At 40.2% G+C, this 15,828-nt stretch overlaps 1 protein-coding gene across 3 annotated transcripts in view; it reads left to right on the top strand.

Annotated features, from left to right (window-relative positions):
* LOC146798016 (homeobox protein otx5) overlaps window positions 1–15,483 on the top strand; it is a 64,758-nt gene extending 49,275 nt beyond the window's left edge. For 2 of the 3 annotated variants that reach the window (XM_085625247.1, XM_085625248.1), the window contains exons 3-4: window positions 3,770–3,936; window positions 7,655–15,483. In XM_085625247.1, coding sequence (XP_085481373.1) covers window positions 3,770–3,936; window positions 7,655–8,275 — 788 coding nt within the window. In that variant the 3' untranslated portion in view covers window positions 8,276–15,483. The remainder of the gene's footprint in view (window positions 1–3,769; window positions 3,937–7,654) is intronic. The other variant, XM_085625249.1, reaches the window with a different exon arrangement.
* The last annotated feature ends 345 nt before the right edge of the window (window positions 15,484–15,828 follow it).

Below are 15,828 nucleotides of genomic sequence, written 5' to 3'. Positions count from 1 at the left end.
TGATCTTTCTTGATGCAAATATATATGTGTGTGATTTGCATCGTTTAATACTGTTGCCCTAGTTTCTAAGTGCTCCTGATTTTGATGGCCACAGCTGAGGCATAGGAATATGAATTGATTTTTCCAGGATCACACAGTATAGTAATGAAGTAAGAGAAGCCGAGATTTGAAAACAGATTTCTTCCTCTTAGAGACTAGATCACGGCGTGCAACCTATGCACAGGAGGTCCAGATCTATGGTAGATGTTAATGATATCCCGTTGAGGTAAATCTATATTTACAGTATTTAAATCTACATTATTTTCGTTAAAAAAAAAAATCCTATAATGTCACAGACTTTCCTTGGCCCTCTTGCACTAGACCATTTGATGATCCAAATTCGTTGGAGCACGGCATAGGGCAGTGCCCCCTGCCTCTAGAGTTGACTTTGTCATACCTCCATCTTGCAAAGTGTCAGTGCATAGGAAGCATCATGTGTTAGACCCTCCTCCCAGCATTCCACTCTGCACTTGTGTTGTGATGGCTGCAACTGGCATTGACTGCCTGGCCTGGAATGGCTTGCACACAGCCCTTTCTTGGTTTCATTGATCGTATAACCCATTTTAACCCAGTTTGGCAACAATTCTTTCCAAGTCAAGCCAAACTGTCACCCACCTTCCCCAGTACCTCTTTTGACTAGGGGACAATGCGAAGTCGAAAACACCACCACACCAAGTGACACAATGATGCAAGGAACTACAACACAGAGATGGACTGTGGGATGGTTGAATGCATGGATTTTTCACTTTATCAACAGAAGACTTACATGTTGCCTTCAGTTGACTTTCATTTGACTGATTCTGAGAATGCAGTGTAGGGCAGACACCATTCATTTACCTCAAGACACACACCCACACTCGCACGTGCTTTCACCATCTTCACACTGGTTTACATGGATGTCTGACTCTGAGGATGCACTTTTAATACAGGCCTGCTCTGGACTTTCCCCTTGCTCACACAGAAGTTTCACTGTGTCTACAATGAACTTTCACAATCCCTATGGTTGACTTTCACTATGCTGACGCTGCGGGGAGGGTACTGGCCTACACAGGACTTTTACTTTATTTGCACTAAGAATATATGTGACATCAACCTTCTTTTACTTTCATCACATAAACCTTGTACTTTCAATTTGGGTAGACGGGACTTTCACTATGTTTACACTGGACTTTCACTGAACTCGCACTGGAATTCCGCATTAGTGACACTGAGGGTGATTGTAGTAGGGAACATCCAATCCCAAGTATCGATGGGACAGTATATCAGTGCCACAATGTTGAGGGACAAGATATTGAAATGTAAGTGCACAGAGGGTGGTGAGGATTTACCATTCTTAACTCCTCATCTAACTAAGTATCTTGAAGACTTATACATATCATCACAGTAAGTATATGTGGAGTTAGATATAGAAAACATATAGAAACGTACCCTTAGATATTTTATCCCTTGATATCGTGGTAACGATATTCTGTCCCGTCGAAATTTGGGATTCGATATTCCCAGCCTATACCACTGGGGATAAGTACTAGCCTACAATTGGCTTTTACTGACACCATAGATTCAGTGTGACACATATGTCTGTACTTATGCCATGGTGGTGAAATTAAATCTGGCACGATAACACAGGATCTTTGAAATAAGTGTACTAATAACCACCGATTCACACATTACTACAGTGCGAAGGAGCTATTGCTACATTAGATACTAGCTGACTTTAGGAAACACTGATAACTGCCCACAGATGCCATTTTAAAATATCACTTTACAGAAAAAAAGCAATTGGGGGGGCCATACTCACAAGGCCCAGTTCTTGTGATTTTATCACACTGCATGGATTTAACCATGGTGTTTCGGTTCTGGTTAAGCACCTTTGTTTAGCAGCTCCTGCAAATGAACAAATATCCTGACAAAAACCACACCTGCAGATCCACTGACCGCAATATGCTGTTTATTACATTTGCTGATGGAGGGGTGTGTAGTATGACTCAGTCAAGACGTCACCTCCAGTGAATATTGGCCCCTCCCCACTCCCAGCAAGGGTGATACATAGCATATTATATCTCTCTCTAGACACCTGAATTTTAATATGCTTATACTGGACTTTCATCAAACTTACATTGAACTTTCACCACAACCACACTTAAACAATGAACTTTCAAATTACTTACATCGTGGATACAGCATGAGCCCCACCTGACCTTTACTTTTACTATGTGCACATACACACAAATATATACCTTACACTATCCTTACACTAAAGTCTCACTGTTACATTGAATTTTCTTATAAATACCACTGCCTTTCACTATGCGCAAAGTGGCAAGTGGCTATTTGCTATACCTAAACTGTCATTTTCAACTAATGCAGATGACACGCTAGAATATATTGGCCACGAGACACCGACCTGCCCTTTACTGCAAACATAAATTCACTTTACTCTTATTACAGCTACTCTGACCTTTCACTACACTCACTCTGAGCTTTCACTATATTGATTGTGGAGATACTCTACAAGATAAGTGCTTGCAATAGGCTTTCCGTCTACTCACACTGAGGGCACAACAGGTTCAGACTTGCACTTTACATTCACTATATACACACACTGTACTGTTGCTTTCCTTGAACTGTAAATATACTGTGCAGTACCTAACTTCACAAGCAGGAGATTCAAAGTTTTTTCCCCCCAATGGCTATTTAAAACAAATCCTTACTGCCTGTAGAGGTTGACCCTAGAACAAAAGGTATCCTTTTGTACCCAAGCGTGTCTTGATGTGTCGTAGGGGGGCACCCAGTGGTTGGAAAGCCATGTAAGAGTCTGCTGATCTGTAGGTTAGTGTCCAAGAGAGAGATTTTACTTGATAGCTTGTGTTCAGAGTGTGCTTGGGGACACAAATCCTTTTATCATACTTTTTCAAACAGTTAATTACATAATCTGGTACAGTCTCAAATCGTGAATTTATTTATATTTAAAAATATGTGCAAATATAGCAAACACAAATGTTGTTTGCATAAAAATCAAATTGTTAAGGAGCATTCCTCCAGGCACGGTTCATTGGAACACCACAAAGAAGGAAAATATACCACAAGGAACATCATCTGAAAAGGGCATTGATTGATTACAGAGCCTGCGTTATAAGTGGCAAGGTATATATGATTTACCTACAAACAGGCCCACAAATTTAGAGTGTTGCTTCCACTACGGCTCCTTCCAATTACCATGTTGGGCCTTCATCAGGACAGATACATAATTCTGAATATACTTTTGAATTATGTTATGCAGTAGTGCTGCTAGATGTAACATGAGGTCTCATCCCTTTGTTGACACTGGCAATCAGTTGACAGCGTGTACATTTTTTTTTTTTTACATATTGTGTCTAACCACAATTCATAGCAGTTTAATCTGTAAAGAATACAACTTGTTTTCCTATATTTTCATAAATAAATTAACGATATGGAGTTGTACCAGATCATATGATTTGCTCATTGGAAAATTGAAACACTACGCTGTATGGATCTTTGTCCCAAAGCGTCTGCTGCTCTCCAAATACCACTGGAGAAGTTCCTCTGGGGCATTGATCTGTTACATGTTTATCCCCAATCGCATGAATTAGGGTAGGTGCTCAATACACTGGATGTAAGACATTGTTAGAGTGCCTGAGTTTTGCATGCATGTTGTCACCCTTTTCATAAACAATGAACTCCTCCAATATTGCCTCATCCTATAATCTAGTGTCTATCTTCTCAGCGACTCCGAGGAAGCAGCGTAGAGAGCGCACTACCTTCACCCGGGCGCAGCTGGACATCCTGGAGGCACTTTTCGCCAAGACTCGTTACCCTGACATCTTCATGAGGGAGGAGGTAGCCCTCAAAATCAACCTGCCTGAGTCTCGAGTGCAGGTGAGAGGCTTTCTGTGATTACCAGACCTTGTTTTCTATGTGTGCTGACTCTGAGAAAGGATTACACTGAAACCCATCACTTATCCAAAGAGCAGGTAATAAACGTGTAGAGAGTTTGCTGTACTAGCTCGCAACCACCTCTAAACCTTTCTAGCGAGAATCCTCTATAAGGAAAATTGACTCCATGTCACTGCAGCCGTGGCCCTGTCCTGAAGGGTTGGATCTGCGATGCAAACATAAACATTGCTACCTCTAATTCAAAACTATGCTGGGATGTGAGGGTTAACTCGATGGTGTGGCAGAGTAAGTCATTCTTAATGCATATTAGATCCCTGGAATCTCTCTGAGGTGGTCATTTTAAACACAGAGTTGAAAATGGATGAATGTCCACACCTACTTCCAGTCTCTGAAGCAGACTCCAGTAATGCTAAAGACTGAACTTCAGGTCCAGTGTAGGAGATTGCAAAATTGTAATTTTAGTACCAACGTTCTGCAAAGTTTTTTATATTAACAATATTTACCTGCGGGCAAAAGTTCCATCAAAATGTTTTAACAGACTTTATTTCTGCAGACACTTTTTTGCAATACAATTCTCCCACCAAACATAGGATTTTGTATGGAGCTCAGGGCAGCTTCCGGTAGAAAACACTGTCCTAAGATGTTTTATTTTTACACAGTTTGCAAAGTTTAAAGAAAACCCCACAACATTTGTGGGGGAAATCACTGCAAATGTATCCCCCCCCACTCTACTGTAGTACTACTGACTAGCCTCACCTGTCCAGTTTACTAAGTGCACACTTACATGGGGGGAGGCAGCGAAACTGATTTCTGAGGTTTGGATTCTCTCTACCAAATCTACAACTGGATCACAAGGGTGAAATTTGCAACTGAGATTTTCACATTTCCATCCGAAATGGTCTATTTTTCATGTGAAAAATAACATAATCATAGTATTTAACATTATTTTTCTGGAATTCATAGCACCTGACAGAATGTAACAGAATTCCATTGCCCACATAGTCAAGGGTGAGCCCAAGCAAGTACTCTTCAATATATTTTCAGTGACTAACTCCTTCAGATAGCTGAATGGGATGTTTATTGTCATGCAATTATTTCAAGCCCCCTGCTATATTAATCTATTGTGAATTTACCTGTCTATTTGAGTATGTTTCTATATTAATATTGTGTTGATGTCTTTAGATATCTATCAAAATCTCTCTTAATATCAATGTATCTCTCAATATCTCTCATCTCTACATATTTCTCTATCGATTCATTTCTACATATCCGTTGATATCTATCTATCTATCTATCTATCTATCTATCTATCTATCTATCTATCTATCTATCTATCTATCTATCTATCTATCTATCTATCTATCTATCTATCTATCTATCTATCTATCTATCTATCTATCTATCTATCTATCTATCTATCTATCTATCATTATTGTGATGCTATTTCTCCATCTCTGTCCTATGTGTTTCAATATCTATCTATCTATCTATCTATCTATCTATCTATCTATCTATCTATCTATCTATCTATCTATCTATCTATCTATCTATCTATCTATCTATCTATCTATCTATCTATCTATCTATCTATCTATCTATCTATCTATCTATCTATCTATCTATCTATCTATCTATCTATCCATATCTGCATTTATCTGTATGCCTATCTTTCACTATTGTGATGCTATTTCTCCATCTGTATCCTATGTGTTTCAATATCTATCTATCTATCTTAGACCTATCTATCTTAGACCATATATAGCTTAGACCCTCAAACACATTCACGCGAGTTACCTGGTTTATGTTTTTAATTAATAGGTGTTTGAAATCTATCTGCCTTCCACTTTTCAAGGCGGTGGCATCATGTAAAAGGTTACGAAACTGAGCTCGACCAGAAACCGCCCCTTGTAATGCAGAAAAATACCGAACGATCACCATGGCAATACTCTCATTATTGTAATTTACACCATCCTCAAAAGAATCAAGCAGGGTCTCGTCCCTTCCGAAATTGAAAAAATGCTTTGCAAGCGAAACTGTTATTATGAAAAGGGGCGGAGTAGAAAGAGGCGGTGACTGCTGCTCCCAGACATTCCCGTCTGGGCCCTGTTCTTCTTTATAGAGAAGGTGTGCGGAGTGCGGTGGAGACAGACACTGTGGTCATTAGTAACCTGGCGAGTTTCCACGCGTGTTGCGTGTTTACGCGAATACGTCACATCCTTCCGCCCCCGGGATTACGTGCCTCTGCCATGGCACACGGTCACGCACTCCCCCTACACAATCAAGTTTTTCGATTGTTTTTTTTTTCTAATTAATTTCGCAGCACTTTCCTACTGACATGTCCACGAAGAATACAAACCCACGCACCAGTAATTCTGAACCACGGGAATTTAGGAATTGTCTATAGTACCGTCAATCATCTGTTGTACGTTGTATTATTATAAAATGCTGGTGAGAGGAGCTTAAGGGGCAGAGGGATGGAACGTGCCAAAAATTTACCACGGCTAAGTTGTGGGACTAAAGTTGAGACCTAAAGTTAGTGGACTTTACCAAATTGTCCTGACCAAAACGTGAGCCCTGGTGCAATAGTGTTAGGGATCTTGGAAACAGAAGTGGAAGAAAGGTGAAAACACTCCGGAACAAGAAAGTAAATTTGAGAAAGTGAAATCATAAATGTATAAAACTAAATTAATTAAACACACACACACCTACTACATAAAAAAAAAGTAAATACAGACACAACAAAATAAATGGTGATATTGGTTTTGTGTAAGTGTCTTTTCTAGATAAATGAACGGACTCTATTTTCCAGATTTCAGTAATTGTTCTGTTTTCTAGAAAGCGTTTAATATTAGTATTTGACTCTTTCCCAGCACTGCCGTCTATAGCGGATAAGGAGGTGGTAAACTGGCACAACAAATGGGACTATCAGCACACAGCTGGTGACATCGGAAAGGGAGAGTCAAAAATCAAGCATCATAAACTCACATCTGTCAATTTACCAACCACACCCCACATCTGACTTTATTGAAAAACATCCCACACACGCAGGAACTCTACAATGTTTTCTTTCCACTGGAAGTCGTTTAGCATTAATGCAGATTTTTATTTCAGTTGAAATAGAAATCACTATCTTATAATTAACACACTTTCCAGGGTCCAGGCCTTGCAGAACGTGTTAGGACGTCTGGTGACAATTCAAGGAAAGGGAGGCATAATGAAGCAATCCTTAGTTAGTGAATGGACCCTGGAGTCTGCCTTTCTTGCATCCTGCAAATATTTCACACTGACTGCCATCACAAAACACACTCACACCTCTACCAGACAAAAATAATGTCACCCTTTTACAGAGACGCGTGCACCCCTTTCAACTTACTAGTAGTGCACAAGCCCTCTGTCTGTTTTGTGCTACAAAATTCATTAAGTCAGTAAAGTGAGCATTTTCAGTCTGCAAATTTTGGCCACTTTTTTGCTATCTGATTCACTAATGAAGGCTGCTGTTATTTTGGTATCCGAGTCTATTTTCTGTCCCAGTCCGACACTTGTGTCTATAGTTTACAATGGCTAGTTGAAATCTTGGTTTGTGATTGTTTGATGCCACCTTTCGAAATTTATTTTACAGTCAATTCTTTAGATAGTACCCAAAATGCAGCAATAGAGCTAGTACACGCTTGATTTACCTCTCATGTTTGTTTTTGGACAGGTCTGGTTCAAGAACCGGAGAGCCAAGTGTCGTCAGCAGCAGCAACAGAGCAGTGGCCAAGCTAAGCCCCGTCCTGCGAAGAAGAAAAGCTCTCCTGCTCGTGAAACCAGCTCTGAAACCAGTACCAATGGGCAATACAGTCCTTCAGGGGCTGTCAACTCAGTCACCCCAAGCTCTTCTGCCAGCGCCACCGTGTCCATCTGGAGCCCAGCCTCCATCTCGCCCATCCCGGATCCCCTGTCTGCCTCCAACGCACCCTGCATGCAGAGGTCAGCGGCCTACCCCATGAGCTACTCCCAGGCGCCTGCCTACACTCAGAGCTATGGAGGCTCCTCCTCTTACTTCAGCGGCCTTGATTGCGGATCCTACTTGTCTCCGATGCACTCCCAGTTATCTGCTCCAGGGTCCACACTGAGTCCTATTTCAAACCCAAACATGGGCAGTCACCTGAGCCAGTCTCCAGCCTCTTTATCAGCTCAGGGCTACGGAACGGCAGGGCTCGGCTTCAGCTCTGTCGACTGCTTAGATTACAAGGACCAAACGTCGTGGAAGCTCAACTTCAACGCCACTGACTGTCTGGATTACAAAGACCAAAGTTCCTGGAAGTTCCAGGTTTTGTAATGGGCACCAGTGGGCACGTCTCATCATTGTCTTTTCCCAATGAAGAAGGCCAGCATGTTTGTGGCTGAAGGACTTTGTATGCCCAGCAGGAGGACCTGCTAAAGGAACTGGATTTGCTGGTTGACAAGGGGGAAGGCGCCCACCAGAAAGATGATTCCACCCTCTTCTGTGGAGAGGTGGTTTAAACATGTAGATATGTGACTGTCATAAAATAAAACACAAGTAGGCATTCACAAAATTCCGAAAGTAGGTGAGATCCTTAATTTAGCCTTTTCCATCATGGCAGTCTCACCTAAGGCGGTATGTCAGTAACTGTTGCACAGACTGCGATGACCTTCAGACTATAAGAAAATCACAGCATCACCTCAACTTTGTTTCACAGGCGTTGAGGTCTGAAAAAATCTTGAATATTGGTCATAACTCCCGGGCAGACAGACTTTGTAGATGTTTTAAAGGGCAAGGAGGAGGCACAGTGGGTTACCCTTTCCCAAGGTCTGAAGCCAAGTGCCAGTATTGTGTCTTTAGATGATTCAGCAGTCTCATCACAGAAGTGCTGGTGCCGTCCTTGAAATGAAGATGTCCAAGGTCTACTGCTCCAACGTCCCTTCGAGAAAGTGCCAGTGCTATTCCTTTATTGCAGTTTCAGAGAAGAGTGGGTTCTGGTCCTTTAAAGCCATTTCAGAGAAGTCTGGGTACCTATCTTTTAAGAGCACCTTCAGCAAAGTGTTAGTACTGTCCCTTTAAAAGTCAAAGTCCTGCCACTGAAAGTTATTCTACCTTTGACTTTCCTATCAGAGTACTACTTTTCAAAAACCTTTATGCACAAAGTGCTAATATGTCGTTTTTAAGTTATTTTGGAAAAGTGCTGTTATGTCGGTGGCGAAAGGCCTATGACTTTTAAGTCTGTTTTAGTTTTCAGAACAGCTGATAGTTACCTTTGAAAAGTTATTTTCATGTTTCAGCGTGGATTTTTCAGACCCTATTTTTTCACATTTAGGAACAAAAAGGTATTACACTTTGCAGACTTACAACATTCCAGTTTCAACTTCTGAGTTCAGTAAGTTATTTATAAATAAATATCAAATTTGGGAGATACTTTGGGATAGCTCAGTAACCACCCACACATACCAAACAAGTTTATTTGACAAGTCAACCAATTAACTGCTGGAGGATGGGCAGCCATGTTTTTTCTCAAAGGGATGGCCACAGCGCTGACCTAATAATTACAGATGCTGACAAACATTTGCACAAATGTATTTATTTGTGACTACTGCTTGGTGAAACAGCATCCAAAAACAAAATCTTCCATAAAATATGTTTCATGCCAGGGCACGTGAATTCTACTTTCTTGTTGTGAGCTGGTTTCAGATTCAGTATCAGTCCTTTCTCTAACTTTTCATTTAATCCCTTGTAATATATTTGTAAAGTTGTATGGAATCAGTGTCAATGTATACCTCCCTCATTTGGGACTGTGAAATTGAGGTGAATGTAGAGAAAATGAGTGCAGCATATATTGTAGCAATAAACCATCAGGCCAGTTTTGTGATTAACCCTCAGGGGAAAAATCGAACTTTTATAAAGCAACACGTCTGATCTTTAGTTAGTGTGCAATTAAATTAATGTATAACTCCACTGGAAAAACACGCCTAATTGGGCACACCTTGTGCTTGACACGAATTGATTAGTTATCAGAAACATTCCAGGACCAGGGAAAAATAGCAGAGTATATTGACTATGCAAAATCGACTTCATGTGACGTCACTTCCTGTCTGGAGAACTGCTTTGAGTAATTCCAGTTTCCATTGGGAGCTCTAGGTTTGATGGTGTTCTTGCCTGTCTGATGTCCTGCTTTCTTAAGTGACATCTGACCTGGATTCCTATTTACTGTGATGCTACTTTCTTTCTAGATGTCTCGTTCTTGTGATGTCGTCCCCATCTCGATTTTATTTAGTAATTGCTATTTACCGTAGGTGTTCCTTATTTTGAGCCCCTTGCCCCACCCACCTCCATGCTAAATCTGATCAAACTAAACAAATCACAAAGCAAAGAATGCTGCTAAAATGTACTGCCTGGTAAAGTCTTCCTGACATTGATGAAGTCTTCCTGTTTCCCATGGCATTTCGCAAAATTTACTAGGATCCAAAGTATTGCGGAAATGTGTACCATCACACCAATTATCAATAAAAACGAACAGCATTCTTTAAGTCCCCTTTAAAATATGTACAGTCACCACAAACCTCCTGGGTTACATAAACGTATTTTAAAAAGTCATGCTCAATGGAGTGAATTGTGATTAACTCGACTCATCCCTTCCCTACCCAGTCTGTATTTATTTTTTTATTGACAATGAAGCAATAAAGACATTGTAGTAATGTATGTTTTGTTGGTCAAATACATCACTTTTAGCCTTCATTGTTTGTTTAAAAAAAAATTGGCTCACTCTGCAAGTGATCTTTGGTAACATAAATATATTATACCAATTTAAAGCATGTTTTAAAATATATTCTTCGCATCTGCCCATCACTGGTTAGACACATTTCCCTCCTGTGCGGGTGGCATGAAATGAAAGCCCAGCAGCAAGTTTAGCATTAAGACATGAGTGAAACTTGTCAGAGGACAAGGGGCCTGGCACACCTGAAGGCTTTGGCACATTTGCAGGCTTCATTGCTTGCATGAACTATGTGGTCACTGTCCTGGGAAGGGCCTTTGGAGTTCAGATGGGCATCTCACTTTAGCTCATTAACATTGCATCAGTGGTGGTCGCTTTGCTATGTCACTGAGTCACATATTTCAAAGTGACAAATCGTAATCTCAAATTCTGGTGCTTCAACTCGGGACGCGGAACTTGGTCTCAGGTCCATTGTACCCCACTGTGCCTCACTAACTGAAGTACAAAGTAGGAGTTGCGCTTATACTTTTCGAAAATTTGCCTTGAATCTCTAGAACATCATCAATTCCATCTGATGTTGCGATTTTCATATCAAAGGCATTATTAGCAATACATGCAGGGTTATGGCTGCTTTTTGAGGGAGTGGATCATGTGTTGTGCCCAATATACAGATTTGTTTCTGGGTGTCACTGTGACTTGAAACAAGCAGGATGTCCTCCCAGCCTTCACTGGTTCATCAAATGCAACATGCATCCATGACTGAACTCCCTCAATTTCGTAATACTTCAAAATGTTGTCTTTGTTTTGAAAAGTGTTTTAAAGCGCGACCCCTTCTCAACAATTTCAAAGTGGATCCACGTTTTAAAGAATGGTTCAATTTAGCATCACATCAGTGCAAAGACACATAAGGCTCTGGTTTTTAATTTACAAAAGTCACTGCAGGAGCAGGGCGAGCTCTGTCACACAAAACAAGCAATTGTTTTGCAAAACATTTTACTTGGCCTTCGTGCGACCTTTGAATGACATTGGTCTTTACAAATAGGCCTTCTACAGACTGAAAGATACACTTGTAGCAGACTGACATAATTAAAAAACACTTTTACTACTACTTTGTAAAAAGCCTTAGTGTAAAGAAGTTAAGCTGTGTAAGAGGAACACCACCAGATTCGCCCTGCCAGTCTATTTCTTCTGCCCTACTGAGTCTTGTCTCTTTTAAAGCCCCCTACGCCAAAATTTGAGTTCTTCCTGGATTCACATTTTTTAGTTCAGTACTCTGGAAAACTTCACTTGGCATCCAATTTTGACATCAGAAGACACAGTACTGAGGTAATTAACTAAATCCTTCTCAGTTTTGGGAACAGGAAATTGAACATTATATGAGTTTTATGCACTGTGACACACCAGACTCAGTACAGTTTGCTGCCTACTGCAACACATCATGAATCCCAAACTAGACAAGCAACTCGACATGAGCATACTGCTACTATTCTGAGGCCTGTCATCTTCAGAGACTACAAGTGAGGAACATAAGTGGCCACCATAAATGTTCAAAGTTGGGTTGAGGCTCACTATGCCTTCCCTGCTGCTTGCTAGGAAATACAGTTTGGTTGCTTATTGCACTACTCTGGCACTATGGGCCATCACCTGCTCTCTCAGGTAGCAGGCCTCAGGGGCCACTGTAGGTCACAACAAGTCTCACTAATTGAATGTCTTCCTCACTATTCAGAGCACAGACTCACCCTCATCTAGTCTCAATGAGCCTGTTGTCTTCACATTTGCTGATCACCATTTTTCTTGTAAGGCACTGACCTTCGTTCCCAATCCCTAAAGTTTGAGTCTTGGAAATGCTTGGGTTTCATGTCTGGACACATGTCACATTTCTTAAATTTCTAAACTATCTTAGCCTCACTGACCCATGTCATCTGGAATTTTGAATGAGTAGCTGTGTTCGAAGGTCTGAGTGAACAGTGCGTGAAAAGATAGGTGCAGATAAATATGACGTCAGGCTAGAGCAAGTGGCAGGCATAGAATAAGCTGAGCAGGGTCAGTGGTGCTATACTGTAGCAAAATGCACGGGTTGCTTCCAGCTTTTGAGTTCTCTAACCTTCTAACCTTATCAAATACCAACACACTACATTGGAAATCTTTAAATGAATCCCCAAACCTAAAGGCCCACTTCTCATCATGGCCTCTCCAATAGGCCTTTGATAACAGGTATAGTTTTTTATTAACCCACATCCACCATTTTCAGATGGAACTAGATTTGAAAAGACGCATTCACTCTGAGAAAAAACAATCACATTTTGTAAGTTTAATTCTATTAAAATATATGCATCACTTAAGCCACAATTCTCCTGTGGGACTCAACTTGCAAGAAGTGTTTTACACCCAATTCTCACATTGAGTCTGTTTGCTTATTTTTCTTTCAGATTTCTACTTTACTTTAATTTTCCACCCCTCTTATCATTTCTGCTTTTTTACATTTGGAATTGTAATGTTCACTGCCACTCAAATTCCAGACTTTAGCAATCTTGTGTGTTTTTCTACTACTCTTCCACCTATGAACTTAGTGCACTCCCTTCAATGCACTCTTACAAAGTATACAACTTTCGAGTAGCAACACAAGCAAACATGACTCTATTTTCACATTAACCCAGGTGTCAGTCTCATTCGAGTTAAATCTAATTCTATATGTACAGTTAAACATGTAAAGGGTCACGCCTAATGGATTATCAGTCCCACCACACAGAATAAGAGACGCCCAACCATAATACATGGCAATTATCCAATCGGAGCTGGGCACAGGATACATTCACCCTAAAATGAAGCCTCGTAAAACAAAGATATTTGATTAACCAACTGTATTTTCTTTCTTTCAAAATTGTGCTTTTATGAGAACAACCGTTTAACTGCATTTTAATTGTTAATTATAGTGAATGATGAAGAGAAAAACATATTGGTAAGAAAAATCTGCTGGAGCAAAGCAATATGTGGATGAACACCAAAAAGGTGTGACATGGAAATAGAAAACACAGAAGAAATGCACATAAGATAAACTAAAAGCCTTCTCATACAGAACAAAAATTCAAATCTTCACATTCCCAATAACTAACTCACACGGTAGCAGTAACAACATGTTTCAAACATATTTGTGCTATGTAATCCTTCTTCATGACAAAAATATCATAGAAGTATTTGATGAATTACTAATAAAAATGACAATGTTTGCCGATCGAGCTCTTTGCATCTGACCTTCACTCTCCAAGTTCTTTTTAGATATGATTCTTAAGGAGAACAAATAGATGTTTGTAGGTGTCTATGTACACATGCCAGAACATTGTTTTCTAAATCCAGATGCTGTCATTATAACATTACCATGAAGTTATCAATTTAGTCTCTTGTCACATGAGGTCGGGGTTACCCTTCTCTAAACCCCAGAACATGATAAATCTATCACTTTCAGCTCTAGTAATCACATTTACGTATATGAGGGCTATCCATTTAGATCTCTTTTGGAGTTTGCATCTGGAAACCAGGTCCAAAGATTAGCAGGGCTTTCTGTGGGCCATACCACTTAGGCCCATGCTGTTTACCCAACAGAACCCCCAGGGCAGGGGCAGTGTTATCCCCATCCCCTGCAGATTCTAAGAATATCCCACAGAGTTGAGCAAAATCTCATTAACAAAAACAAACAGCAGGTGGAAGGTGTGCAGCTGAGGGGGGTAAGGTCTGTGTAAATGAAGCTGCAGTGGCCTGAATGGATCCTGGTGTTCCATATTTAGTGAATGCGTCTGTTTAATGAAGCTGCAAACAATAGTGCAACAGTGCCCCGATGCACTGCTTCACCCATTACAAGGCGCTACTCAACGAGAATGCCACTTTTAAAAATGCTTACCGACAATACTTTGTGCTCTGCTAGGATGACGTTTCAGCAGAAAACTTTCAAAACAACCATAGAAAATCTTAACATTTTGTAAATTTGCTGAGGTGTAGGCGGAAGTACTCTGCAAGGGGCGACCAAAGCACACAGCTGCACAGAAAAACACTTCAACAAAAACCTTTTTGTATAGTGTGGCTAATTTAGTGTATGTATTTTGCTAGAATCTCAGGAAAAAGTCTTTGGTCATTTCTCTCACTAATTTATTCTCATTATGCATCATAAAGGCCGGAATTCTTATCTGTTTGGTGCAATGTGCGACCCTTGTGCAAATCAAAAGCCATGAAGATAACATACCTCGATTGAACATGCTGTAGTTGTGTTTACAATCAATGATCCGTGGAAGGAGACCACATTTCAGTATTTGTGCTTGATATTTCATGTATTTTGTACACAAAAGTATTTCACCAGTAGGGCACCGTCCCTGAACAGTGTTCACTTTGCTTGCCATAGAAAGGCACAGATCTGATGGCATTTATGAATATGAATAATCTACATCCTCAATCAGCGGGAACTGTCTAGGATTTTCTTGAGGAACTTTTTCTTCTATTTGTTGGGACAGAATGGAGCAAAACTCCTTGTGTGAAACAAGGGGTGCAAACATTTCGAAAGATTGTCTGTTTTTTATTTTGATCGTTTCTTTGCCGTGAACAAAGTCACAGTCTGGAAACTTGTTTTATGTCGTCCGTTTGCTGTAATTGTTTTAGGCGTCTTGCTTATGTTAATGTTTAGATGCTGGATTTACATAGAAAAAGCGTTCATTGACGCGATGTACTATATTTTTGTCTTTGTTGATGACGACTATATTTATTATTTTAGAAAAACAATCGTTATACAGTAACCGATCTTGGTGGTAAAAAAGGAAAATAAATACGCATAAAAACTAAATTCTTAGCTTCATTTTTTTGTATTATGTATTTTCTTCTATTTGTACTCAATTTTGTTTAGGTCCTGGGGGCTGCGATAATATTGGACTAATTTACCATCTCTCCTGTGTTTTCTCGTAACAGACTGTCTCTACTATCATCTGTCTTTCTACTATTAATAGAAAAAAACACGAGCTTTACCCATGGTTAGTAAAAAATCTGCATCCTCCCGACTCAGTTTGTGCCACATTGTGTTAGGCATGAGGCTGGAGTCCATCACAAACGTGAAATCATTGATGTATTTCCCCTCTTTGCTATGGAAAGCACAGACTCAAATGGGCATATTTACAATAAAGTGGCA

Source organism: Triturus cristatus, chromosome 9, assembly GCF_964204655.1.
Source record: "Triturus cristatus chromosome 9, aTriCri1.1, whole genome shotgun sequence".
Classification (NCBI taxonomy): Eukaryota; Metazoa; Chordata; class Amphibia; order Caudata; family Salamandridae; genus Triturus; species Triturus cristatus.
This window is presented reverse-complemented; position numbering and strand designations above follow the sequence as displayed.